Consider the following 27,444-nt stretch of genomic DNA (forward strand, 5'->3'; position numbering starts at 1 on the left):
TCCGTGGTGTGAACGATCTTTAATAAAAACTCTCCTGTTTCTGTCTGTCCCTGTCTCCGGAGGCATCAGGACAGGACATCTCCCTCCCTCCCCCTCGCAGAGGATGGTCTCCCTCCCCCTCGCAGAGGATGGAGCTCCGGCGTCAAGGCCTGTCCTGTCTCCCAGGAGGGTTTCTGAGTCAACATCTGCAGGGGACAACAGGCTGCTCCGACGACAGGCGCCAAGGAGGAAGGGGCTTCAGCAGTCCCGGGGGCAGGGAGGGGGCACGAATCTGATCCGGTCTCTGTGTCTGCTGGGAGCAGAAGTCCTGGGGCTCTTCTCACACCCGGAGCACCTCTGTTGGAAGCCGGCTAAGCCCCTGTTTGGCTCAAGTCCCGCCCCGTGGAAGAAGCAGACGAAGGGACTGGGTATTTCAGGACGATGGGTGGGAAAGGGCGCGTTGTCACAAACCAATGAACATGAACAATGTCTCCCTGGGCTGGGCCCAGAGCACCAGGAAAGGCCCAGCCAAGGAGGTGTGCTCTGCTTCTGGCTCGTGGCCAAATCTCTTGACGGCGGCTCCAGGAGCAATGGAGGTCAAGGGCCGGGAGGCTGGACCAGGTGCCCTGGGGCCCCGAGGCCCCAGAGTGCTGCCCGGCAGTGGTTGTTGGCAAAGAGGAAGAGGTCTGAGGTGGCCTGGCCTGGCCAATTAGGGATCGACGAAGGACACGGCAATGTAGCGGGTGCCTCTGGTGGTGGGGAGCCCCTCGTGGTAGTGCGTGAGTCGCCCAGGGTGCATGAGGGTCCAGCCCTTCCGTGGGGCTCGGACGGAGCAGTTGTAGCGCAGGAACCGACAGCCTCCGCCCTGGGAGACAGGAAGTGTCAGTTTTCTCCCACGGGGAAGCTGGGCCCTGCCCCCACCGCCCTAGTCCCCCTGACCCCCCCCTCAACCTGAGCCACCGCAGCCCAGGGGTCCTCAGCCCAGCCACAGCTGCCTAAGAAAGACACTCAGCAAAGACAGGGAGCACTGAGCACTGGCCTTAAGCTAGGCAGCCCTGGGCAAAGGTTGGCTATGTGCTTTACTAACTCGGTGACCACCCCAGGCCTCAGTTTCCCCTTCCAAGAAACAGGCATGAACCTTATGGGGTCATGAGAATTAAGCGAGATGATCCAGGTAAGAGCTTAGGGCCAGGTTTCTCAACCTCGGTGTTATGGATGCTCGTGGCCAGAAAACTTATATATTTTTTTAATTGTGGTAAAAGGCACGTAACCTAAGCTTTACCATCGTAAACGTTTTTAAGTGCGCAGTCGGGCGGTCCTGAGTACATCTGCCCTGTGCTCAGCCATCATCCCCAGGGCAGTTTTCTCCTGGGCTGCCCTGGGCACTCGTGGTCTCTACTCACTAGACGCCGGAAGCACGCCACAGCTGTGACAACCAAAAATGTCCCAGGGGGTGGAGGGACAAAGCCGTCCCCTGGGGTAAACCCTGGTACATGGTAAACTCTGAGAAAAGTGAGAGAATGCCTGTGTGGGTCTCCTTCACTGTGGCCAGCCCAGGACTGAGTCCCCAAAATCCTTAGAAAATAGCAGCTTAGGGGCGCCTGGGTGGCTCCGTCAGTTAAGCGTCCAACTTCGGCTCAGGTCATGATCCCACAGTTCGTGGGTTCGAGCCCCGCGTCAGGCTCTGTGCTGACAGCTCAGAGCCTGGAGCCTGTTTCAGAGTCTGTATCTCCCTCTCTCTCTGCCCCATCCCCTGCTCTCTCTCAAAAATAAACATTAAAAATTAAAAAAAAAAGAAAATAGCAGCTTAGGGGCGCCTGGGTGACTCAGTCAGTTGAGTGTCCAACTTTGGCTCAGGTCATGATCTCACGGTTTGTGAATTCGAGCCCCACATTGGGCTTTGCCCTAATAGGGTGGAGCCCGCTTTGGATTCTCTGTTTCCCTCTCTCTCTGCCCCATCCCCTGCTCTCTCTCAAAAATAAACATTAAAAATTAAAAAAAAAAAGGAAATAGCAGCTTAAGGACTGAACGAATGACCAAAGAATGAATGAATGAATGAATGAATGAATGAATGACTCCTTAGCTGAGCATACCTTAGAGGCCTCCCTTGGGGACTTGAGGCCCCCAGAACTGTCCCCTTCCCCCCATGTTCTCCATCTCCCCTCCAGCCACAAGCCTGAGCCCCGCACCCAGACTCAGCCCGTCTTGCTGTTCCCAAGGCAGCTGTCTTCCTTGCCACAGCGATGGAAACCCTGAGCCCCTCATCGCCAGCAGCTACCAGGCCTCGAGTACTTTCTGCGGGTCCCTGTAAGCAACCACCTGAATGAGCCCAGGGAACGTCACAGCAGTTCTAGGGAGGGCCCTCTACATTTTCCCGGCTAAGGTACGAGGAAACCGAGGGCCTCAGACACGTGCCCGAGGCCACAGAGCTGGGGAGCATGCGGGACACAGGGCCACGTGGTCTGACCTCTGACCTCCCGTGCCCACGCCTCTGAAGCCCTCTCCCCTCCTGACAAAACGGAGGCCTTCCCACAGGCCTGGCACCCTCTCTCTCTCTCTCTCTCTCTGGTTCTTGGGCACCAGGCCCCGCAGGCCCGGTGAGCCGCTCACCTCGTAATCCACGCCGACCCGGTTCAGGGCGATGTTGATGGTGAAGGTAGAGGCATCGTGGTGCGGCATGAGGGACGGCTGCTCGTCAGGCTTGTAACGGACAACGAAGGCCAGGTCGAACTGGGCCTGAGTCGGGGAGGGGGAGAGAACCGGCTGGACTGAGGCCGCTGAAGTGCGGGAGAGGCAGGGGTGCAGAGGACGGGTCGGTCCCTCACCCCATCTCTGGGATGGGGGCTCCCAGACGGCAGGTTTGTTTAAGGCCGTGTCCCCCGGCCCCAGCACAGGGAAGACTCTCAGTAAAAATGTGCAGGGGGAGGGCAGAAGGAAGGGAATGGAGAGGAGGGGAGGGAAGGGGTGCAAAAGCCACAGGGGTGGTCAACAGGCGCTCAGTGGAGAGCTACAGGGAAACTGAGGGAGGAGTGGGTCTGTGGCCCAGGGAGCCCGGAGCTTCATCTGAGGCGAGATTTAAGGACAGGAAGGAAGGAGTCGGAGGAGTGATGTTGCAGGCTGGAGGGGAGGCGAGGCGAGCCCGCCCCTCCCCAGTCCCTTCTAGAGGCGCCCCCACCACGGGGTGGGTGGGGGGAGACTTCACTCCTGCCTGGAGACCAACTATTCAGGCCCCTCCTGCAAGCAAGCCGGGATGCTCCCCACCCCCAGCCACTCCGCCCCTGTCCCCTCCCGCTGCGTCCCGGGCACACCCACCCTGGTATAGTAGCCCGGGTAGAGCTTCTCGGTCATGGGGGCGATGTACTCCACCAGGAATTTGTGCCATTCCCGCTCAAAGTTGATCTGGTTCATGTGGATGTCGATGGTTGGCACGTTTTCGTAGCCGCCCTGGATGCGGTTGTCCTGGAAGTGACCAAGGAGAGCGAGGTAAGCGGAATTCTAAGACGGACGCCCGGTGTGCTGACTGCCTCACCCTCCCTGACCCATAAACGCCACGGGAGGAGGTTAGGGCAGAGGGCAAAGCGAGCGGGCTCTGCGGAAATCACTGTAACGAGAGTCAGTGGACTCCGGGTTAGTCGCACGGGGGACTGTCCAGGGCGTGGCTTTAAGTGAGCATCTCGAAGACAGGGGCTCTCCCGCTGGAGAGAGTAGGAGCTTGGAGTAGGACCCCGAGCCTCAGCTGAGACCCCAAGCCTGGCCGCCCCTCGACCCCAGCCTCATGAGCCCCTGAGCGGAGGACCCGGCTAAACCACGTGCGGACTTCTAGAAGCTCGGAGATGACAAGCGGGTGTTGTTTTATGCTGTTTAAGCTTTGCGGTGATTTGTTACACCGCAGAAAAAAACAGGTGTAGAGGGTCACACGTTGGCTCAGGCGCTAGAGTCCCAGCCCTGACCGGGTCACGGGAGCGCAAGGGCTGGCCGGACCCCAGAAAGCAGGGGCTCTGCCAGTTCCCGGCTTCTGGAGATTATCTCACCACCGAAGCCCGTGGACGAGGCTGGGGACCAGAACCGCAGGTCACTCCGGCTGCTGGGTCAAAACTTAGCCAGGCCCTGAGGCGCACACGGGCGGGGGCCTCAGGTGCCTTGAAACATGCTCCCTGACCTTCGGGAACCACAGAGCCTCTCAGTCCACTGTGCCACTTGCTTCTGCCGCCCGGTGAGTGCGGCACTGCTATTCCCAATCCTTCCCCAGCCCACGCTCGCTCGCTCGCTCCTCCCCTATCACACACCCAATCTGGTGAAGGAAGCTAAATCCTTCTAATAACAAACCAACATGAAGCAGAGATCCAGAATTCAAGATGAAGGCAGCTCAAAGTCACCTAGAGGTCATGGCAGCTTGAAGCCCTAGTCCAACCCATTTCTCAATCCCCCAGACCCCTAAGTGCCAGAGCGCCCACCTCCAGAGTCCCAGAGAGAGGGGCACCTGGGCGGTTCAGTAGGTTGAGCATCCAACTTCGGCTCAGGTTTGTGGGTTTGAGTCCCCCATCGGGCTCTCTGCTGCCAGCACAGAACCCACTGCAGGTCCTCTGCACCCCCCGCCCCTCCCCTGCTCCTTCTCTCTCAAAATAGAGAAGTAAACTTAAAACAATGACTCCCAGAGAGGCTGGCTAGCTTGCCAGGAGAAGAGCCCAGAGAGCAGGCATCTGCGCACCCCCCGCCCAGGCACCTGGGGCCCCCACCTTGTTGTCTCCCAGAGACCACTGGCCATAGTGCTCCATCTCCTCCACCAGCTCGTCACAGGCTGTGTCCGTGAAGATGGGGAACCAGTAGACATCTGGGCAAGGCTGGCGAGGGGGAAAGGGAGGGAGGGGACTCAATCATAGGGGCCGGGGGGGGGGGCACCGCTACATCTTCCCCCAGCCCCCGCCAGTCCCCATGGAGCCCGCCACAGGCAGGGCCCCTCATGTGGCCCAGGCCCTTCCCCATACCCTGGTCTGTGAGCTGCTCAAGGGGGAAGGGAGCAGAGCTCAGAGCTGGCCTTTCTCGGCCAAGGTCACGGAGCTACCTCCGGGGCAGGGCCAGGAAGGGAGTGTGCGTATGGAGAGAGGACAGCCCCGCAGGCTGCAGGGCAAGCAGAGAAGCAGTGTCTCCCTCCTGGGCCATGGTCACAGCGGAGACCCCATTTGGGGACATCTCCCTCTTCCTCGCAGGGCCAGGAGAGCACCCCAAGGTTCCGAGATAGGTGCTGCCAGGAGGAAGGGCCATCCCACGGCCCACGATCTTGCCCAAGCACTGCCAGAGCACAGAAAGATGCCTCCCCCCTCTCCTGGGCCCGTGAATTGCCTTCCTCCGCCCTCCGTTCCCCTCAGCAGACATACGGTGTGAATCCCAGAGGACCCCAGTCCTTACCGTCTCCACCAGCTTCCCCGCCAGGGCCTTGGTGTAGTTCTCGTGGATGTACTTTTCCTTCCAGTCCTGGGGTAGGGGGAGGGGAGGCGGTTGGGGTCCTCTGGCCTGGCCAGGGCCAGCTGGGGCTCCTCCTTTGCCCAACTCCGTGGGATGCTCCAAGATGGGGTTCACCCCCCCGCCGCCCAGGCCCCCTGCAATGTGGGTGAATGTATGCACGCCTGGGGAAGGGGGTACGGACCATGCCCACTGGGTGCAGGTGCATTGTTTGGGCACACAGGGTGCCCCCAGAAGCTGGTGTCTTCATGTGTACCTACGTGCGTGTGCATGTGTGTGCGGGTCTGCGTGCAGGTATGTGCACGTGCCCACGTCAGCCATAAGCTCATGGTGTCTAGGAACACCGTAACCACTTTCTCCTCCTCTGAGCTTCGCAACACCCTCAGAAGTGAGTGAGGCTGGGATTGCATGCCCATCTTAGAGCTAAGATAATTGAGGCCCCAGAGGTTGAGAGGCTCGACTAAATCACAGCTGATGGTCTCTCCTCCACTAGATGGCGCTGCCTCTCCAGAGCCCTCCTCTCCCCGCCTAAACCCCACCCAACCTGGTCCCTGGGATGGAGGAAGGTAGGTGGCAGGGAGCCCTCAGAGCCCCAGCCCTTCTCAGGCTGAGCAGGAGTCTCCTTACACCACTGGCTCTCTGGGCCACCTTCTCCCTCCCCTGCCCATCCACCCAGGGCCTCACCTCGGGGTTGCTGAACACCTCCCAGAGGTCATTGTGGAGGTGGCTGGTCTGGTAGCTGTCCAGGGAGAGCAGGTGGCCGAAGGTGTGTCGGTTGGTCAGGAACATGAACACGTCCTGGGGAGAACAGGCCGGATGGAAGAGGAGCCCCGTCCCCCACCCAGTCCCAGGAGAGGCATGGCTGCAGCCTCCTCTGCCCATCAAGTGGGAGATCAAGGAACCTGGTGCAAGTGCAGACACCCCATCTCATCTGCCCAGCACCCAGCCAGGCCTGACATGGGATACGATCCAGGAGGGCTTCCTGGAGGACTGAATGGGAATCAAAGAACGAATGTTGATGGTGCAGAAGCAAAGAATGGCGTCTGATCCTGAAGTTCGGGGCATGGGGAAGACACCACTACGCTGCCACATTTAAAAGAAGAACGACAGCGGGGGTGCCTGGGTGGCTCGTGGCTCAGTCAGCTGAGCGTCCGACTTTGGTTCAGGTCATGATCTCACGGTTTGTGAGTTCGAGCCCCACGTCCGGCTCTATGCTGACAGCTTGGAGCCTGTGGCCTGCTTCGAATTCTGTGTCTCCCTCTCTCTCTGCCCCTCCCCTGCTTGCACTTTGTCTCTCTCTCTCAGAAATAAATAACCATTAAAAAAAATTTTTTTTAATAGAAAATAAAAAAAGAACCACAGTGGGGGCACCTGGGGGGCTCAGTAGGCTGAGCATCCAACTTCAGCTCAGGTCATGAACTTATGGTTTGTGAGTTCAAGCCCCCCATCAGGCTCACTGCTGTCAGCCTATCTGCACAGCGGCCACTTTGGATCCTCTGTCCCCTTCTCTCTGCCCTTCCCCCGCTCACTCTCTCTCAAAAAAAATACATATTTTTTAAAAATCAAAGAATAACCACAAAAACGTATTGGGGGGCACAGGGAGAGGGCAAGGGTGTTTCTTGGGCACATTACTTGCAGTACATTTAGGTGGAAACTTTAGGATTTTTTGGCTCTGTTGGGATGTCAACAAAACAGACAAGGTGAAAACCGGGTCCACTAAAATGATCCCCACAGACCCTAAGGACCATCCCTCCTGCCTGGTGCCCCAAGTGCCCCCCCCCCCAGGCCCTGGCATCTCAGAAGCTCTAGGCCTAAGGGGACAAGATCCAGGCCCGCCTTCTCCATCAACGAGGCCCCCGACTGCCCAGCCGAGGCCAACCTGCTGCCGGATGTTGGCACTGAAGGCCATGTCGGGGTCCAGCCTGCTGTGGTGGAACAGGTCTGTCTGCTGCAGCTCAGCCCGCAGGGCACTGCCCTTGATCAGGTAGATGTTGGAGATGTAGGGCACATTCCAGACGCCACTAGGGTGAGAGAGGAAGACAGAGGGGGCTGCAGGCCGGTCACACGCTAGGGGTCAGGGCCCCGGGGGAGCCGGCAGTCACAGGCCGGGAGGGCACAAGAGAGCGGATCTGAGTCCCCTACCCCGGGCACGTGGGCTCAGGATAATTGTCGGGAGGTCCTTCCCTGTGTCTGACCACAGTCTTCCTTGCTTTGGGCTTTGCAGGAATCCGAGGGCAACATGACGTGAATAGTGGGGGAAGACGGAGGAGGCCACTCCCACCCCGCAGGTACTCACACACGCCGCCCCTGCACGATGTCCACATAGTCCTCCGAGCGGGCGTAGTAGCCATCTGCGCTCAGGGCCCCCCAGAAGTTTGACCACAGCCTCCCGTGGCGGGTCATCAACGGGGCGATGACGTTCCTGAGGAAGGGAGCACCTCAGTGGGAGTCCCTCTGTCCACTGGGAGTTTGGGGGCAGATCTGCACCCTTAGGTGCAGGGCGGGAGAGGAGGTGCGCCTTGGGGCCTAGAGGGGAGGGTGTTGGCCCCTCTGGCCGGTTCTCCCTCCAACAGGGAGGCGGGGAGTAGAAGGCGGGAGGGGCGGCTTGCAGCAGGGAGGAGGGAGCATCCAAGACAAGGCTCCCAGGCTGGGGCAGGTCCAGGGTGGGAGGTGAGGCCAGGGTGAAGGCNCAGCATACTTGTTCTGCTCGATCAGCAGGCGCAGGGTTTTCGGCTCAGTCAGGGCCACGTCAGCATCCACGCTGAAGTAGTAGGTGCAGGAACGGTCCTGCCGGCAGAGATCCCTGCAGGCAGGGGTCCCGGGGTCAGCAGAGGGGCCCCAGGGTCCCAGAGCGGCCCTGCGGCCTTCCTCTCCAGGCCTGCCCCCATCCGGGACCACAGGGAACCGGCCAAAGGTTTTTAGAGGGATCAGGCCAGCCCTGGCGCAGGTTGGGACCGGCAGCCTTGACCCTGAGACCCAAACCCTGGGCTGTTAGGCTCTCAAGAGGAATGCGGGGAGCTCAGCGACTGCTATCAAGCGCCCCGAAAACCCTCGTCCTGGGGAGATCACGGCCCACAGACAGTTCGTACACCGCCCAGGGCTAGGGGGTAAATTGGTTCTGCCCCTTCTGAAGTGCAGTTTGGTCACCTGTACCAAAAGCCTTACAAATTTATGCTCTTTTTGTTAATCTGGCCCAGGGCTCAGCAAAGCAGGCCCATGCTCCCAATCCAGCCCACTGCCTGGTATCATTATAGGTCATGAGCTAGGAATGCCTTTACATTTTTAAATGGTTGGTTGGGGGGGAATCCAAACACATCACGTAAAAATCATATGAGAGGTGCCCGGGTGGCTCAGGTCATGATCTCGTGGTTCATGAGTTCGAGGCCCATGTAGGGCTCTGTGCTGACAACTTGGAGCCTGGGGCCGGCTTCAGATTCTGTGTCTGCCTCTCTCTCTGCCCTCCCCACTCACGTTCTGTCTCTATCAAAAATAAATAAACATTAAAAAAATTATTTATGGGGCGCCTAGGTGGCTCAATCGGTTGAGCGTCCGACTTTGGCTCAGGTCATGATCTCGTGGTCCATGGGTTCGAGCCCTGCGTCGGGCTCTGTGCTGACATCTCAGAGCCTGGAACCTGTTTCGGATTCTGTGTCTCCCTCTCTCTCTGCCCCTCCCCAGCTCGTGCTCTCTCTCTGTCTCAAAAATAAATAAACGTTATAAAAAATTAAAAGATTAAAAAAAATTTGTTTATTTAAAAAATTTTTTTAATTTATTTCTGAAAGAGAGAGAGAGACACAGCGTGAGCAGGGGAGGGTCAGAGAGAGGGAGACACAGAATCTGAAACAGGCTCCAGGCTCTGAGCTGTCAGCACAGAGCCCAACGTGGGGCTCAAATCCACGAACCGTGAGATCATGACCTGAGCCAAAGTCTGACGCTCAACCGACGGAGCCACCCAGGCGCCCCTAAAAAAATTTTTTTAAATCGTATGAAATTCAAACTTCAGTGTTTGGAAGTAAAATTCTGTGGGAGCACTGCCGCGCCCACTTGTGCTACAACCCTCAGGATTGAGAGGCGTGGCAGAAGAACTTTCCTGGAGGTTCGCCAGCCTCGGATCTGGACTAATTCTTCCACAGTCAACAGGGATTACTTGTTTGTTTTAATAATAAAGGCAAAATCAGAGATCGGCTCTCACATTGCCCATGTTTATCTACTTCTGGCTTTCTAGTTCTTCCCCTTTCTCTGATTTGCTTCCTGTACCCAAATGACACTGCTCAACCCCACCCAGGAGCCCCCAAGCTGGCAGGGCAGTGACTAGTTCCCCATTTGACAGATGGGAACACTGAGGTCCAGAGAGGGGCAGGAACTCGCTGGAGACCACACACAGCCTTCTGAACTGCTCTGTCTCCTGGCCTGATGCCCCCGACACCACGGCCCCCCCACCCACTACCATCAGCAGAGATAACCGTGGGGCCCCGGCTCCCAACTCACGCGCCCATGTTCCTGGCATCAGCGTTGGCCATCCGAACCTCGGGGCCCACCAGCTTCACAGACTGGTACTCGCTGCCGTGCTCTGCCAGGAACTCCTCCACCTGAGCCTTGTGGTGTTGCTCCTGGGGGTAGGGGATGGGAGGGTGAGATGAGCACAGTGGTTCCACCCCAGGACCGCAGCAGCCCGGCTCCCGCAGGCCACTCCCCTTCACTCCTGGCGCGCTCTCAGCCACTGGCTTTCCGATCTCCAGACCCCTGTCCATGCCAGCCTTTCTGCCCTGAGTGCCCTTTCCCAGCCATCCCTGACCATCCTCCCCTGATCAGGCCAGGCCCACCAGCCTCGTAAGAGCTTTTCTCACTAAGACAGCATCCCGGACCCCACAGGCCCCATATCCAGAGTCATTTATTCTGCTCGTCTGGAGCATGGCCCATGGATCTGCTTCGTCACAAAATGCTCTGGGTGATCCTTGGACTGCGATTGGAAAAACAACAGTCCGTTCCCCAGGCCCCTTGCGGGAGGAAGCAGACAAATCAGGATTTTCAGAATCAAACCCAGGATTTAGAGTGAAGCGCGGCTCTGCTACAATTAGTTTTGTGACCTGGGACAAGCCACGTCACCTGCCTCGGCTTCCGTTCCCTCCCTTGTAAAACGGGAAGGCGGCTATGCCTCGGTCACAGGGACACGGTAAGGAGCCGACAAGTCAGACTGGGCTCACAGAAGGCCCTTAGAGACTGCCTGTGACCGTTCTCTTCTCCTGCACAAAACATGGGAATTCATGTCTCCAGGGAAACGGGGAGACTCCCAAGGGCACGGCCGACCCCTTCTCCGGTTTCCATGCGGCACAGTTGAACTAATGTCTGCGACACGGGCAGAGCTGGGCCGAGCGTGGGGCCGCGGGGCCCTGGGGTGCTGACTGTCGGGGCTGAAAGGTCTCAGAAAGGGGTGCCGCCAGATGAGAGGACGTTAAGGAAGACAAGGAGCCTTGAGAACAGATTAGGGAAACGAGGTGGGACTTTATCCAGCTGGGAAGGAGAGGGGAGGGACAGAGCGAGGAATCCCGAACTCCCACCGAGCAGCAGGCCTCAGGGCCCTCCCTGATTCCCCAGGTGGTACGCAGGGAAGGAAAACCAATTTGTCACCGAATCTAATCAGGAGCAGGGGTAAGGGTAACCTTACACTGTCACGTGCCTCCCCCCACCTCCTGCGTGCTTCACATTCCCACTTATTTAACCTTTGCAGCAATCCCACGAGGTCGGCACTATTCTAGCCCTATTTAATAGATGAGAAAGCTGAAGCACAGAGAGGTAGAGCAATGTACCCAAGGTCACACAGCCAATACAAGGAGTGGCGCCGGGATTCAAACCTGGCCATTCGGACTCAAGTCAAGCCAGTGATCTTGGGGACAGAGCCCACGGTCCACTTCCATGTGGCCCAGATTACCAATGCTTCAGTTAGTTCCTGAGGTGTCTCAGGCCACCCCGTGAGGCAGGGCTTTTACCCAAGCCACACGGCGACCCCACCAAGTGCCTGCTACTCACGTGGTTGTGAATGAAAAGCCGCATCAGTTTCCGGGGGTAGTGGAGGCGGAGGAGCCGCTGGAAGAACAGGGATAGGAACGGCGTGGGCTGTTCGATGAACACGCCGACCAGGACTGTGGGGAGAGCTTCGTCCTGCACGGGGAGGGGGCGGCGTGAGGGACCCGAGCCAGAGGCAGAGGTGTGCAGACTTAGCAGGAAAGGGGCCTGGGCCAGGGAGCACCAAGCAGGATGTACAGACAGGCAGAGGCAGGGACTGGCAGGGAAGCAGAAGTGAGGGGAGGAGGGGTCCCTGCTGGGCCGGTCACGTGAGCCTAGACTTGGAGCCAGGACCAGCTGATGGCTTGTTGTCAGACAGCCTGGCCAGCATGGGTTTGATGTGAGCCATAAACAGGAAGTAAGGGGGCACCTGGGTGGCTCCGTGGGTTGAGAGTATCCGACTTCGGCTCAGGTCATGATCTCACAGTTCGTGGGTTCGAGCCCCGTGGCAGGCTCTGTGCTGACAGCTCGGAGCCTGGAGCCTGCTTCAGATTCTGTGTCTCCCTCTCTCTCTACCCCTCCTCCACTCATGCTCTGTCTCTCTCTCTCTCTCAAAAATAAATAAATATTTTAAAAAATCTTTTTCGAAGTGAGCCATAAACAAGGAGTAAGGGGGACCCTGGGGGGCTCAGTGGGTTAAGCATCTGACTCTTGGCTTCGGCTCAGGTCATGATCTCACGGTTCGTGAGTTTGAGCCCCGAGTTAGGCTCTGTGCTAGTGACGCCTGCCCATCCCCTGCTTGAATGTGCACACGTGCGCGCGCGCGCTCTCTCTCTCTCTCTCCCTCTCTCAATGTAAGTAGATAAACATTTAGGTGGGTAGATGGGGTTAAATGGGTGATGGGCATTAAGGGGGACACTTTCCGGGATGAGCACTGGGTGTCATATGTAAGAAATGAATCACTGGGTTCTCCTCCTGAAGCCAAGACTATGTCTATGTTAACTAACTTGAAATTAAGTTTAAAAATATATAAATAGATAAACATCTAAAAACAAAACAAAACAGGGGTGCCCGGGTGACTCAGTCAGTTAAGCGTCCAACTCTCACTTTCCAGCTCGGGTCATGATCTCAGGGTTCACTGTCAGCACAGAGCCTGACTGGGATTCTCTCTCCCTCGGTCTCCGTCCCTCCCCCGCTCATGCTTTTCCTTTCTCTTTCTTTCTCTCTCTCAAAATAAATAAATAAACTTAAAAAACAAAAAAATGAGGAACACGGTTCATGAGAGGGGAGGCAGCTATAGGAGAGGAATCAGGCTGAAGGAACCAGAATTTGGCACGGCTGGAAGGGGTGTGCATGAATAGGAGCCACAGGTAATCTCAGAAGGCTTCCGAGAGGAGGTGCGTGGGTGAGGAAGAAGATGGAACCCCAGACAGGAAGGTGATCCCTTCACCTCCCACCAGAGACAAGAGTCTCTTCCAGAATCACGCCTCCTCCGCATCCGCGGGGATGGAGGGCCCCACGTCTGGCAGCCGTACCCCGATGCCCTTGAGGCTGCGCAGGCCCTCATCACACACAGCGCAGCCCGTCTCGAAGGTCCAGAAGCGCGGGATGTAGTTGCCCAGGTAGTTCAGCTGCAGCTGTAGGGAGACGTGGGGTCAGAGATGAGGGGAACGGCCGGCCCCGCCCACCTGTAACCACTGAGTCACATCTCCCTCAGCCCCTGGTGTCCCCGCATCCTGGCCCTCTAAGGGGGTAGGAATGTGGCTTTATTTGGGGCAGGTTTGGGAGAGAATGTTCTGGCATCCTGAAGATCCCCAAAGCTGCTCTGGGGGCCAAGGGGGGACTGGCAGTCTGATACGCTTTCATCTCTGGATCTTCCAGAAGCTTCTAAAATGCAGACCGCTGCCCGCCCCCCACCCCAGAGGGTCCAACCGAGCAGCTCTGGGGTGGGGGCAGGAAACCTGCTTTAACGCCCTCCCCCTTCTCTCTGCCATGGTGGGGGGAGTGGAGAGGGTCGGGGACCACACGTGAAGAAGCATGCTGCGAGCCAGGGCTGGCCCCAGGACCCGTGAGGTCTGGCCCGCACCCCACCTGCTTCTGAGGTCCAGAAGCGCAGGGACCAGTCTGTCCTGCTCACAGGACTACGTAGGCCTTATGTCCTTCCTAAATGTTTGCTGAATGAAGAAACGAGTCTGCCCTGGGGAGATGGGGTATAGATGACTCCGGGCAGCCCAGCGGAGGCCTGGATGGGGTCAGCGACCTCCCTTCTGTCCTGTGGCTCAGCAGGGATGAACATTCCCAGCCACCACAGCAAGGAAACAAGGCACCACGCTGAACTCAGATGTGAGGACAGAGGCAGCCAGGTGGCAGCGGGGCCTGGGGGCAGGGGTGGCCCTGACCCCAAGGAGAAGCCGTGGGGTCACAGGGAAAGCAGAATCGGGCCCCAGGCCCTGCTCTCACGCCCCCCCAGGGGCTGGGGGCCTCTCCCTACCTTGGTGGGCCCATTGCCATGAATCAGGACTGGAAGGGTGTCGTAGGCAAGGTTCCTCGCTCTCACGTGGCCCATTTCAAACTTGAGCACCACCTCATCTGGGGGTCAGAAAGCATAGAGACATCCAGTGTCAGGCCCAGAAGCCAAGTTCAAGTCCTAGCTCCCGCTCGGGGTGTGTTCTGGGCTATTAACATCACTTCCTCGAGCCTCAAGTTTCCTCGTCTGTGAAATGGTGATAAAAGTGCAAGGGCTCCGTGTTGGGCAAGCACTCAGCGCCACGCCTGGCACATGTGAGCACAGAATCCACCTCTACCCCCAGTATTTATCGTGATTACTTATTCGAGCCGGAAGCAGGAGACGGGAGAAAGAGAAGACATGAAACATCGCAGCTCCAGAAAAAGCTCAGAGAAGCCCCAGGGACAGAGCGTGGGGCACCTGCCCCGACAGACATGCAGAGCGGCACTGAGAACGTGCCAGCGGGTGGAAGGTCCGGGTAGGGTGGGGACAGATCCTGTCCCGGCACACAGAGACTCCCTTGGGCAGGATCCTAACAGATCCTCTGACCCTGTTAGACAGCAGGAGGCGGCGGCCTGCCCAACAGTTACAAATGCAGAGGGGTCCTTGGTCAGAGGCCCGGGAAGTCCCTGGGGACGGAGGTCCCTCAGTGTGGGCGGCCATGTGAGGGGCCCCTCTGCGCAAGTTCCCGGTCCCCTCAAGAGATGCTCAGGACCCAGCTTCTTAGTCTAGGTCTGTGCGCTCCCAGAAGCCCCAGACAAAAGGGTGCGGATGTTTCTGCACCTTCTCGGGAAAGGACTCCTAGTGTTCATTAGATTCTCGAAAAATAAGATTCCGTTTACCCCATAAAATCCCCAAGCAGCTATTGGGTCCAACTACTCTTTTTTTAAAGATGGGAAAACTGAGGTCTAAGGGGTGTGTGTGTGTGTGTGTGTGTGTGTGTGTGTGTGTGTGTGTGTGTGTGTGTGTGACAGAGAGAGACGAGAGAAAGAAAGAGAGACAGACAGACTTGCCCGAGGTCACTCAGGAAGATACTGGCAAAGGAATATTACCACCAGCTACGGATTTAGGGCCAGGCCAAGAGTGTTTTTCTGGTTTTAAGGACCAGGCGGCCTCTCTGCTTCCCAAGCCACCCATCAGCCCCCTGTGCCAGCCACGTGGGAGGGGGGAGGGCAGGGAAGGAGAGGAAGCAGGGGTGCGTCTAAGAACCAGGGGTGCAGGGCAGGGCCGGGAACGTGCTGTGTGCACGGCCCAGCCGCTCCCAGGCTGAACGTCTGCCCCCTCCCCTGGAGTCCCGCAGGCTCTTGGACTGACATCTTGGCCCTCCTTTCTCCACCCCCAGAGAAACACACCTCTGCCTTGGGGCTTCCAGGTGGCCTCTGCGGACCTGGGGATGGGAGAAACCACCCTGTTCTCCTCCTTGGGCTCAGGCCCGGCCTGGAATCCTCATCTCCTTATTAATGACTTTCTTAGGATCCCCCTCCCCGTGGGGGCCGCTCACCCAAGGCTCCATCCAGATTCTGGAAGATACGGCAGCGGTGGTCCAGGGTGATGTTGATCCGCTCCTGTAGGAAAGAGAACACCAGGCTGCAGCAGGGACGGGCCTTGGTGGAGGTGGGGCTCCATCACGCCCCTGGGGGCAGGGGGGGAGCCTGCCTTCCTGCTTCTGCCCCTTCCTCCCCCACACACTGGTTCAAGTACAACAATCATGATAATGACAAATGTTTTTCACTTTACTGTCAATCACTGTTCTAAATACTATGTAAACATCAATTAATTTAATCCACACAACGTCCTTATGGGAAACTACCACCGTCACCCCATTTTACAAATTTAAAAAACAGGGCATAGAGAGGTTGGATAACTTGCCTAAAGTCACACAGCTAATAATTGGCTAAGCTGGCATTTGAACCCCAGAAGCCTGGCCCTGAGGTCCCTCTTCACTGCACAGTGCTGCCCCTTCGGGATTCAGCTGTGTCTCATGGAGCCCTAGGCCAGGCCAACAAGGGCAGGTGGCAGGCTAGGCTCAGCTCTCGTCCCACAGAGAGGGATGGGGACGGCCATGGAGTCCACTTTTATGTTTTAGACCCTGGGTTTCTGCAAGTGATGTCACCGGAGGCAAATGTGAAGGAAGAGGAAAGACTGAGTTAAAAAGATCAAGTTCAGGGGCGCCTGGGTGGTTCAGTCGGTTAAGCGGCCGACTTGGGCTCAGGTCACGATCTCACGGTTCGTGGGTTCGAGCCCTGTGTCAGGCTCTGTGCTGACAGCTAGCTCAGAGCCTGGAGCCTGCTTCAGATTCTGTGTCTCCCTCTCTCTCTGACCCTCCCTTGTTCACACTGTCTCTCTCTCTCTCAGAAATAAATAAAAAATACTAAAAAAAAAAGATCAAGTTCATGTTTCTCCTGCACAAGTCTAGGTGTTTCATTTCATTAGTTCATGGATAATAAAAACTGAGGCCCAGAGAGGGGAAGGGACTTGCCCTGGGTCACACAGCACTGCATGGGTGGACGTTATGGGGACAAGCAGAGTAGAATCCAGGAATCCTGACCCCACACCCACCCAAGGACTCTCTGAGTTTCCTGCCTGCCCAGAGCACACTGGCTGGTTTGGGGTGACACTGGTCCAGATCTGCCACCTTCAGTCCCCTCAGTGCCCCTGTCTCCCTTAAGACAGGCTTGGAGGTCATGGCACAGGTCCGGCCAAGACCTCTTCAGCCCCCAGAAATCCTCCCCCGCCCAGAAAGGGCGGGGCAAGAGCAGCTCAGCCTGTCCGCTCCACTCAGTACCATCACCACCAAAAAGGAGATCGTAAACTCCTGTCTCCCGAACTTGAGTGACCGTGAGGGTGAAGACCCCACTGTCTTGTTCCCAGCCACACCCCTGCCCTGCACCCGACAGTACCTCACATACAACAGGCGCTCAATAAATAGCCACTGAATACCTTAGCGAATCCGCAAATGGATAAATGGGGGCCTCAATGCCCAACCCACGGGGTCAGGGGCACTGCTCTCACTAGATCCAGCGTCAAGATCCCCCCGCCCTGCCCCTGTTCCTCAGCCCCACCCGCTGCCCCTTACCCTCTTCTCTGGGTCCAAGAAGATCTTGGTGTAAAAGAGCTGGTCGCTGTCACTGTCCTGGCCCTCCCACTCAGCCACCAGTTTGCTGAGGCTGGGGGCATAACCGATGAAGCCTGTGGTTGGTGGGGGACACACAGAGACCGTGAGCTTCTGGCCTCTAAGCCAGGAGCCTCTTCCCAGCCTCCGCTTTCGTTCTTCCCACTCCTTTACCTCCTCTTAGAAGTCCTCCTGGATTGAAGGGAGGTACAGTCTACAGGCTGAAAGCAACCTGCTAGCTAATGCCACTTGGTGACAAGTTCCCACTAAGCTCACAGGGAAAGATCAATGGTATCTACTAACTGCCACCAAATCAGGTACTGGGCACCACGTAGGTGGTGAATGAATGCATCAGACCAGAAGTCCCTGGAGAGCAGAGCTGGTGGGACATAGACTTGGAGCCCCTCTTCTACAGTTATCTGGAAAACTTGGCCCAGAGAAGGGCAGAGGCTGGGCCAAGGTCACACAGCACATGGGGGCTTAGAGGGAAAAGCCCACACAGCCCTTGGCCACAGTGCAGACGGGCATGGAGAGAAGAGGAAAGGGAGAAGGGGCCAGCCATGGAGCACCCCCCGCCCCCCCGCCAGGGAACAGCCCCAGCCTTGGGCCAGGCTTAGGCCTTCTAGACTGTGCTAACTCTCTCAGCCAATGGGGAGAAGCGGCTGACGGAGACGGACCCCCTTCCACAGGCTGGACAGAGAAATCCAGAGTAAAACACAGATTTTACTCTCCACGCAGTAAGAGGCCATTGAGTCATGCGTGCGGATTGCGGACTGGAAGGGGTGAGGGCTGAGGCCAGCAGAGCAGGCAGGAGGCTACTGCAAACGGCCAGGAGCCAAGTGGGGTGGTTAGCAGTGGGGGTGGACACGAAGGTAGAGTCGAGATCCTTCAAAGCGGGAGTGGCGTGAGCAGCCCGCTGACTGGGAGGTGGGGGGCCGAGGGGGGACATTTGGGGGTGACTCTGGTTTTGACCTGTGCAGATGGGTGGCTGTTCACAAGATGAGGAAGACTGCAGGGGCGAGTATGTCCCGACGGCAGGGGATGGAACCGTCTGCAACCCGCCCAGCCCCCCCACACCCTCCTCACCCAGACCCCTCACCTCCAGAGCCCAGGAACCTCTTGCCGTCGGACACCGCCGGGTACTTGGCCTCCAGCCTGCGGTCAGGGTAGATAAGCTCCTCGGCTGAGAACACCACCTGGCTCCTGGCCTGCCGGAACTTCTTCAGGAGCTCCCGAGGCCCCGACGCAAACACCACATCGTAGCTGCGGCCAGTGCCAGGGGAAGCAGAGCAGGGCAGAGGTGAGGAGGGGCTCACGAGGGCACCTTCTCCCATGCCACCCCTGGGCCATGCCAGGGGAAACGGCTCTGCCCCATTGTCTCTGGCCCACCCCGCCCTGGGCAGAGACGGTCCCCACCTCACGCTCAAAGCATGGCCCACCTCACCTGGGCAGGGCCCCTTGCCCATCTCACCACCCGTGGGAATGGTCTTTTCTGGGCTCACCGGCCCCCTCAAACTGTAAGCAACCTTAGCTAGAGCAATTCCCTGCTCATCCCTGATAATCCTGCAAGGGCTCCATTCTAGAATATTCTAGAATATTCTTTCTGCTGAGGGGTCCTGCACAGGAAGCCCCCAGCCACCTACCTGTCTATGAAGAGAATGACCAGGTTCTCCTTGTCTGCGTGCTTGTCCAGAGCTTTCTTCAGCAGCCGGACCTTCAGCCCTCCGCCCGTCGACGTCCCCTTCTCCCCATCCCAGTCCTCCCCCAGGCCCAGCGCCTGCAGAGAAAGGCCCCTTAATGTGGGCTTTTGGTACAGAACTATCTTGCCGGCCCAAATTCCACCCCTGCCTGGACAGTGAACATCTTTGTCTCTGTCTGTCCAGCACCTCTTCCCTCACCTGTGGGGAAACCATTCTACACTGTGTGTGAGGCTGACCGGGCTCTGGGGGTGGGGGTCATGGGACCACATTTGGCCAGTCAGTGTCCCACCCATCCTTCTCCCAGCCATGGGTTTGAGCATGTGACCTAAGCATAGCCTGTCAGCGTCGTCCCTGGGACTGTTCTGTCCAAACTACGGAGAGGCTGTCTAGTTCTGTCGAGGTTGGGAAGCTGGGGCATGTGGTCATGCTGTGACTAGTGGTCATCTTGGCACCATGTAGAGAGAGAGCATGTTTGCAAAGGAAGACCACCCGAGCCTAGAGACAGAAAGACAAAGCCCTCACCATGCAGCTTGAACCCCTAGATCCAGCTATGCCTGAAGCAAGACTCTGCTTCAACCTGCATTCACGCGAGAGAAACCATTTTCTTTCTGGCTTAATGTCACTGGATTGCAAGCTGTGTAGGCAATGCCATGATCTGTCTGGTCATCATTCCAGCCCCAGTGCCTACCACTTTGCCTGGCAGAAGGAGGCACTCAGCACACTCCGCTAAATGGAGGAATGTCTGCCTGCAGGGCTCAGCCCCCACACTGCACACAGAAGACACCAAGTAGACTGGGCATCGGCCTGTTTCCTTAGAGCGGTGTTTACACAGGTAAGATCTCCAGACTATGTCCATCCCCAAATCCCCTGGCGGGTATAAATGCTAGTTCCCAGGCCCTGCCTTCTAAGCCAGCCACACCCACTCCCCCCCAGCATGAGCATGGCCATGGAGCCCAGGTGCCTCAGTTTCCCCACGTTCCCATCTCCGGCACCTCACCGACTCTCTTGCTTTTCCTAACTCCTCCTCATGTTTTGGGCTTCCAGAAGCTTTCCCTGTGACCCCAATCAGTTTAAGAAGGGCAAAAATCCCAGCTCCTGGGCTCTCCCGCCACCCCGTGGCTGACCCAGCCCCTTCCCCCACCGGGAGTCTCTTACCTGGATCTTGTAGTTGAAGAACTGGCCTGAACGCTTAAAGCGTCGGAACCCCTCGGTCTCCTTCGTGGCCACCGTGAGGACTAACAGGTTGTCTGCGGACAGAGGAGGGCGCGGTGAACGGGAATGGGGGATGAGAGGTGACAGACAGGAGCAGGCCACTGTTCCCAGATGTGTCAAATCCCGGCAGGATGTGTCCTCGCGTCCACCCATGACAGACAAGGGCCCAGGGCCCGGGTGGGAAGGACGTGCCGAAGGTCACTCAGCTGGTTAATGACAGACTGGGGACAGAACCTGGGTCTCCCAGACTCTCCGCCAGGGTTCTGTCCCCCCTGGGAACTGAATGGCACGACAGGAAGCGTCCAGAACAGAGATGTCTGCCCCTTGCGTTGTGGGGCTGGGTCTCTCTGGATTTAGGGTGCTGGGGCCTCACACAGGCGTGGAGGGAAGGGGTTCGCCCTGAACGCCAAACACCAAAGAGACCGCTCTAGCCACTGCTGGACACGGGCCCAGGGATGGCCACCACTCTCCATGCCTGCACCCAGGGCACTCACTGCTAATCCGTGCCAACAGCCTTTCTGCCAACAGGTGAGAACCTATGAGTTGACCCCGAGTGGAAATGGACTTGAAATCCTTAGCTTTGGCCAGAACAGCTGCACTGCCTTAACAAGAGACTTCTCTCAGGCTCTGTAGCGTGGCTTCACCTCTGCAATTGGACCTGCTGAGGGGTGCCTGGGTGGCTCAGTGTCTGACTTAGGCTCAGGTCATGATCTCGTGGTCCGTGAGTTCAAGCCCCACGTCAGACTCGGTGCTGACAGCTTGGAGCCTGGAGCCTGCTTTGGACTCTGTGTCTCCCTCTCTCTCTGCCCCTCCCTGGTTTCTGCTCTCTCTCTCTCTCAAAAATAAATAAACATTAAAAAAAAAAAAGCTACCCAACTGCTTCTGATTGCAGTCAGAGTTAATAACTGACTTAAGAAAATCATGATTCAGGGCCGCCTGGGTGGCTCAGTCAGTTAAGCGTCTGACTTCAGCTCAGAGCATGATCTCACGGTTCATGGGTTCGAGTCCTGCGTCGGGTTCTGTACTGACAGCTCAGAGCCTGGAGCCTGTTTTGGATTCTGTGTCTCCCTCTCTCTCTGCCCCTCCCCCACTCGTGCTCTGTATCTCTCTGTCTCAAAAAAAAAAATCATGATTCATTAAAGAAAAAAAAAAGAACCTGCTGGAAACAACTCCCCAGGGAGTATCTCTGGGAGCCCTGGGGAAGCCCCTTCCGGATCACAGTATAGTAGGGGCACCTGGCTGGCTCAGTCAGTAGAGCATGCGACTCTTGATCCTGAGGTTATGAGTTCGAGCCCCACGGAGGGCATAGAGATTACTTAAAAAAACAAAACAAACAAAAACAGTACAGTAGGCATCCTTTCATCCACAGGAAATGCATTCCAAAACTCCCAGTGGATAGTACCATTCCACAAACAGTACCAGACCCTATATACACTATGTTTTTTCCTGTGTGTACATAACTACGATAAAGTTTAATTATAAATGAGGCACAGAAAGGAATTCACAGCAGTGAATAAAACAGAACAATTAAAACAATATACTGTAATAAACATCCCATGGATGCGGCCTCTCTCTCAGAACATCTTACTGCACTGAACTCACCGTTCTTGTGATGAGGTAAGATATAAATGCCTACATGACGAGACAGAGGGAGCAGAATGACACAGCACTGTGACAGAGTAAGGTGGTGGGNATGTGCTTCCGGAACGTGGTTGACCGTGAGTAACTGAGACCTCAGGTAAGGGGAGGCTCCTGTTACCTACTTCGGGGAATGCCAGATGGATTCAACGAGATCAGGCCTGTAAAACCCTTGCTGGATGCTGGCACAGGCTAAGAGCTATGACTGGTGCTGATCGGTGAGAGGCAAACACCCTGCTTTGGCATTCAAGGCCCTCCCTGATCGGCCCAGTGATGTACTCCTTCCCTCAGTTGAGTGGGCTCTCCCCCAGCCAGGGGTCTCACCTTGCTGAGCTCCTCCCCTCCTGTCCCAGCTCCCTCTCTCTCTCCCCTTTCTCTAATCTTCCTGCAGGTCCCAGGGCCAGACCCCTTCCCTGCCACCACCTCTATGAAGCCTTCTCAGATTTCTCCTGACCTCTCTTCTGCAGTTAGAGACAGGATCCCCCCCTCACCCACCACCACCTTTGTAGCACTCACTATCGTTTCATGGAGTCCAGGACGTAATGCCTTTCTGGCTGAACTGGCCCAAGAGGCCGGGCTGACACAGGCAAGTAAGGCCTTCCCATACACCCCCGCCCCCTAAATGCAAGAGAAGCCTGGGCTGAAAGAACAAAGGCATCTCGCTCGGGCAGAGCTGGCTGAGCTGGGCAGGCTGCTGGCCCCAGAGCGGGAGCAGCTCAGAAGGCTTTGGCAGGAAGCCACTGGAAGTGGGCCCAGGGACCTGGGGAGGAAGGGATAGGTTCACTAGGCAGGTATGGAAAGGGGAGGCCTCACCACCTGACCCTGGGAGGCAGGAAAGAGGGGTGCTGCTCACACTTTTGAGGAAATTGAGGAAAGGTTCCCCCAATTCTTGCCAGGATGGTTAGTCTCCTTACTCAGGGGGGAAGAGAGTCGCTGGCTCTGAGGCCCTCCTGTCCTTGGCAGGGAAGGCTGGGGACAGAGTGTCACATTTCACAGATGGAAAAAGCCAGTGTGTGTGTGTGTCTGTGTGTGTGTGTGTGTGTATGTGTGTAAGGTGCTGGATCAGGGCTCCTGAAGTCAGGCTGTGGCGGGAGGGGGCTGGGGGGACAGGCATCTCGAGGCTCCTTTCGTGAGTTCCCTCCAGCAAAAGAACGGTAGCTGATGGCTAACCTTTACCGGATACTTTTGGCACACCGGACTCGGTTCTAACCCCCTCACTCTACAGTTTGACCTAAGGCTCAAAGATGGTGAGTAGCTTGCCCAAGGGAACCAGGAAGTGGCAGCACCAGAACGTAGACACAGAAGTCCGGACCCAGGGCCACCCTCTTAACCTCTGCACGCACTACCCTGGCTTGGGACAGTGACCTGCCGTCTGTCTCTCAATCTGTCTGAAGAAACCCCTAACTGAGATGGAGGAGAAGGTCCCAGGCTATGCTGGACCCGCCCCACCCACCTGGCCCATCTCCTCTCCATTTTCCAGGATGCCATCACGTGTCCCACTGGGGTCTTAACAAATCTAGTAGCCGCGGACTCCAAAGGGTCAGTCCAGAGGGTCCCAAACCTGCCTGCATATCGGCATCACAGGGAGCCTGTGAATTCCAGGACCAGAGGTCTACGATGGGCCCAGGAGTCTGGATTTTTCCTACCCTTCCCAGGTGATTTCTGATGTCAACCGCATTTGGAAACCTCTGATCCAACCCATCCCCTGGTCCTGACTCTGGGCTCCAGTGCAGGGGCCCGGGGATGGGTCACAGCAAGAGAATTCAAGGCAGACCCTTCCCCCAAGAGACCCTGGCATTACCTCTTGATACCCTCCCACCCCCACGAAAGCTGCCTCAGTGAACCAGCCTTTGCCCCATTCCCTTGGCCTGCCTGCATCAATTCACTCCTTCTGCTTCTCCTAAAGAGGCCCCAGTCCTCCATGAAGACGTCTTTCCTCTGCCCCGCAGGTGATGCACCAGTACAAACATGCTCCTGTCCCTTCTGCCAGGCCAGGCTCCCGTCTTGATTTCCTTGGCCTCCCTGCCCCTCCCTGTGGCTGGGACTGAGTGTGACTCAGGATGTCTGGTGTGCACCGTCTGGCCTTAGAGAAAACAGAGGGAAGGTGACTAGTAAGCGCTACCACCGGTTGAGCCCTTACTAGAAGCCACATGCTGCATGAAGCATGTTACAGTCATTATCACATTTAATTATCGACATCCCATGTGGCAGGTGATATTTCTACCCCCCAACCCTTCCAAAGGCAGGAAACTGAGGCACAGCGAGTCTAAATGACCTGCCAAAGTTTGCAGAATCCTGAAGGGAGAAGGGAATGAGCTGGAATTCCAAATGTCCGTGTTCTTAACCTCGCCATTTCTCTGTCCAGCATCCTGGAAGGCTGCAGACTGATTCTGGCATTTCCGGCTGCCCCCTCTTGGGCATCCCCAACGTGGACACTCGGCTCGTCACGTGGCAGGCGGCCAGAGCGCAGGGCATGCCACAGGCTGTCAACGTGGAGGGTTCGGCATGCAGCACCAGGGCCCTGCCCCCCTGCTTTCTGGCTGGTCCGCCGGCCCGCCTGGGGCCAAAGCCAGGGTCCGCACAAGGCCCGCCACCCAGGGCCCTTGGCCCTCCAAACCCGCTGCCCCAAGTGCAGTGCACTGACTTTCCCAGGCAGCCAGGCTGGGGTCCAGGATCAGAGGTGAACAAGAGGCAGCAGAGTGGAGTGGCAGGCAGACCGCTGGTGAGTAACTTAGCCTCTCTGTGCCTTTTGTCTGTAAAATGGGGTCATAACAGCAATAGTAGTACTTTCCTCCGGAGACTTTCATGAGCACTGAATGAGCTAATGTCCATGAAGTGCTTAGCACAGTACCTGGCTACGGGCACCACGTGCCATAGGCCAGCCTCCTGAGAGCAAGAATGATGGGGAGAGGCTGAGCCCAGGGGCCTGGGGGAAGGCGGATCCCTCTCGGCTCCAGAGAGAAGGCTGGGAAGGCAAGCGTGGGTAACTGAGCTGCAGTGCCAGCCCAGGGGAGGCCACGGATGGAGACTCCCAGCACCCAGGAGCCTCCTTTCTGCCCCCTCAGCCTCCTCAGCCACTCCCACCCCACCCCACCCACATCCAGCTGGGCCCGCCTGACTCCTGGGACCTTTCCATTCCCTGCACGGAACAGCACGACCCAAACAGCAGGACCCGGGACCCCCGCCCACGCCCTGTTGACTTCCCAAAGCCTCGGAACTCAGCAGCTGTCAGGCCCCAGGTGGGCCTTCCCTCTCCCCAGCCAACCCGAGGCCCGGGGGGACGGGCGGGAGCCCAGGAAGAAAGCAGTGATCAGCTAGAAGCCTCCACAAAAGGCAGAAAGGTCCATGGGGCATCTGGACTCCGCTGCCCCCAGGTCCATGAGAATTTGCTTGCTTGAATGTTGCCTTGTTGACCATCTTTTTCTGTCCCCCACATTGGTCTGGGGGCTCCCCCAGCATAGGGCAATGTCTCCTTTCTCAAGCATAGGGCATTCTGGGAGCAGAGGGCTGTATCGCCCCTAAAACGTTGGGTATCTACTGAGGTGAGGAGTTCTGGGTACCCCCCTAAAATTGGGAGCTCCCGAAAGTGAAAGCCCTATCTTTCTCTCCGTGTGCCAAATCCACGTGTGTTTGGGTACAAGCTGCCAAGAGCGCCATTCCTAAACCTGGCCCACTGGAACATTCCTTGGCAGGGGAAGGGAGGAGCTGGCGTCTCTGGCTACAGGACACTCTGCCCTCCCACTCTGTCCTAGCCAGCATGCTGAGGGTCCCACCTCGGCTGGGCCTGGGAGAGTTGAGCAGGGGCCTCTCTGTGCCCCCCCCCCATCGAGACAGAAATGAGCAGTGGGTCTGAGTCCCAGTCAACAACTCCACCTCCAAGCACCAACTGCAACCTGAGACCAGATGTTTAACCTTTGGGGGCCTCAGTCTTCCTATCTGCAAAATGGGCTAATGATTCCTTCCTTATTAAAAGGATCTGAAAGGAATAAGGGAAGAAAAGGGCCTCAACCTGAGAGGGGTCTGACATTAACCCCACGTCTGGCAACCGGTTACCTCTTGTCCATCAATCTACTATTTACTTACTGTCTACTGGGTGCCCTACCTGGATCATCTCAGTAACACACTCAATCCTGCACCCTTAACGGGGCTACCTTCTGTCTACTCCGTCCCCTCCCATCATCTGCTGGTGCCTGGGCATCTGAAGCCCTGACATCGATTTGGAGCCGTAACTCACTTCTGTGGGCTTCGTTGTGGGAACGGGAGTTTCCTCTCCTCCAATGGCCTGCGGTGGAGGGAGCCCACATCGGCAGAAGCAGGGAAAAGAGAGGCCCAGGAAACAAAGGCTATCATAGGTCTCCTAGCTTCTAGCCAGGGAGTGGACCCAGGCCACAGGCCCTTGGCACACACCACCTGCCCAGCCCTGTGCTCAGCACCTCTGTCACTGGATTTTTGGACCTGTTTTACTACGCTGCTGGGTTACTCCAGGAAAGCAGGCAGTGCTGGGTCCAAGAAAGAAAATGCCTATATAGGCCAGGCGTTGAGCTGAACCCTCACCAGTAGGCCTCATCTCACGGAATCCTGGTCAGAGCACTAGGACTCAGGTACCACTGCCCCCCACTTTGCAGGCTAGAACACCAAGCTTCGCAGAGATTAGTCACTACGGGCTTTACCACTAGGAGATGTGTGGCCTTGGGCACAACCTGGCACAAAGGAGGTACTAAGAAATAGTGGTTCCCATCGTCTCCCCTGGTGAGGGTCTGCTCCACCACCATCCTGCTCCCTCTGACTCCCAGGTTCTCAGGAGGGAGGGCAGAGGAAACAGCCTGGTCAGTGTGGCCAGTTCGGCTCTGCTTTGCTGGGGCTGCCCACAGTCTGCTCTCCTCCGGACTCTGAGATGTTCAGCAGGCAGCCCTGGAGATGACCCAGGGAGCAGTGGGGAAGGCAGTAGCACCTACTCAGAAAGACGGGGTACACTCTGAAGTCCAATCTGCCTTGGGGGACGGAGAAGGAACACTAGACATGGAGCCCAGCAGGTCTAGAACCAGTAACTCCAGGGCTGGACAAACCTGGGCAGTCACTGCACCTGTCTGAGCCTCAGTTTCCGCATGTGCAACCTGGAGAGAGTAAGACCCACCGGCAGGCACACCGCAGACCACAGAAGGCTGATATGACAGTGTAAATAGCTCTGCTATGTGCGCCACCCGGTCCACTCCCCACCCCCGTGGCTGTAATGCCTAATGTCTCGGAGCCCGGCTCCCAAGCCAGACACACCTGGGTGTCAATCCTGGTGCCAAGGCCCACAAGCTGTGTGATCTTGGGCGAGTGAATCGACTCCGGGACCTTGGTGTGCCCAGCTGGAAAAGGGGATAATAGACGGGCTCGCTTCCCAGGCTCAAGATCACCGTTAACTGATGGCTGGCCCATAGTAAGTGTTCCATAAACAGTAGCCATTGGAATCGCTATTATGAGAGCTATTATGACTTGGGCCTCGGCTGTCCCTCTCCTCCAGGCTGCACGGACGGACATGGGAACTGCAGCCCCAACAGGGGAAGTGATCTGTCCGAGTCACCAGCGAGTCACTGGCCAAGCGGCCGGAACCCAGATCCCCTCGGAAGCCCAGGCCTCCCGTGCAGCCCAGTAGCCCGCAGCCCAGCCCTCCCGCCCCGGCCCCGGCCCGCGCCCTCACCCTCCGGCTTGGCATCGCCTTTCGCTTCGGCCAGGAGCAGCCAGCCCAGCGGGGCCAGGAGCAGCAGCGGCCGCATGACCCGGGTCTGCGGACGTCCGGCCGTCCCCGCGGCGCTCGCAGGCAGGCTGGAAACTTCGCGACGGGGCCC

At 57.4% G+C, this 27,444-nt stretch overlaps 1 protein-coding gene across 1 annotated transcript; it reads right to left on the reverse strand.

The window, feature by feature from the left end:
- Positions 1-27,438, reverse strand: PLOD1 (procollagen-lysine,2-oxoglutarate 5-dioxygenase 1). The gene is made up of 19 exons (XM_077763789.1): positions 27,297-27,438; positions 19,916-20,007; positions 18,704-18,837; positions 18,160-18,323; positions 17,025-17,137; positions 15,450-15,513; positions 13,934-14,031; positions 12,978-13,079; positions 11,467-11,598; positions 9,928-10,049; positions 8,138-8,242; positions 7,736-7,861; positions 7,319-7,460; positions 6,124-6,237; positions 5,386-5,451; positions 4,716-4,820; positions 3,292-3,438; positions 2,590-2,715; positions 1-844 (listed from the first exon to the last, which is right to left on the reverse strand). Exons 1-19 carry the CDS (start codon positions 27,370-27,372, stop codon positions 689-691), a joined length of 2,184 nt encoding a protein of 727 aa, XP_077619915.1. The 5' UTR covers positions 27,373-27,438; the 3' UTR covers positions 1-688.
- Positions 27,439-27,444: the final 6 nt, after the last annotated feature.

Source organism: Crocuta crocuta, unplaced genomic scaffold, assembly GCF_008692635.1.
Source record: "Crocuta crocuta isolate KB4526 unplaced genomic scaffold, BGI_CrCroc_1.0 scaffold13, whole genome shotgun sequence".
Lineage (NCBI taxonomy): Eukaryota > Metazoa > Chordata > Mammalia > Carnivora > Hyaenidae > Crocuta > Crocuta crocuta.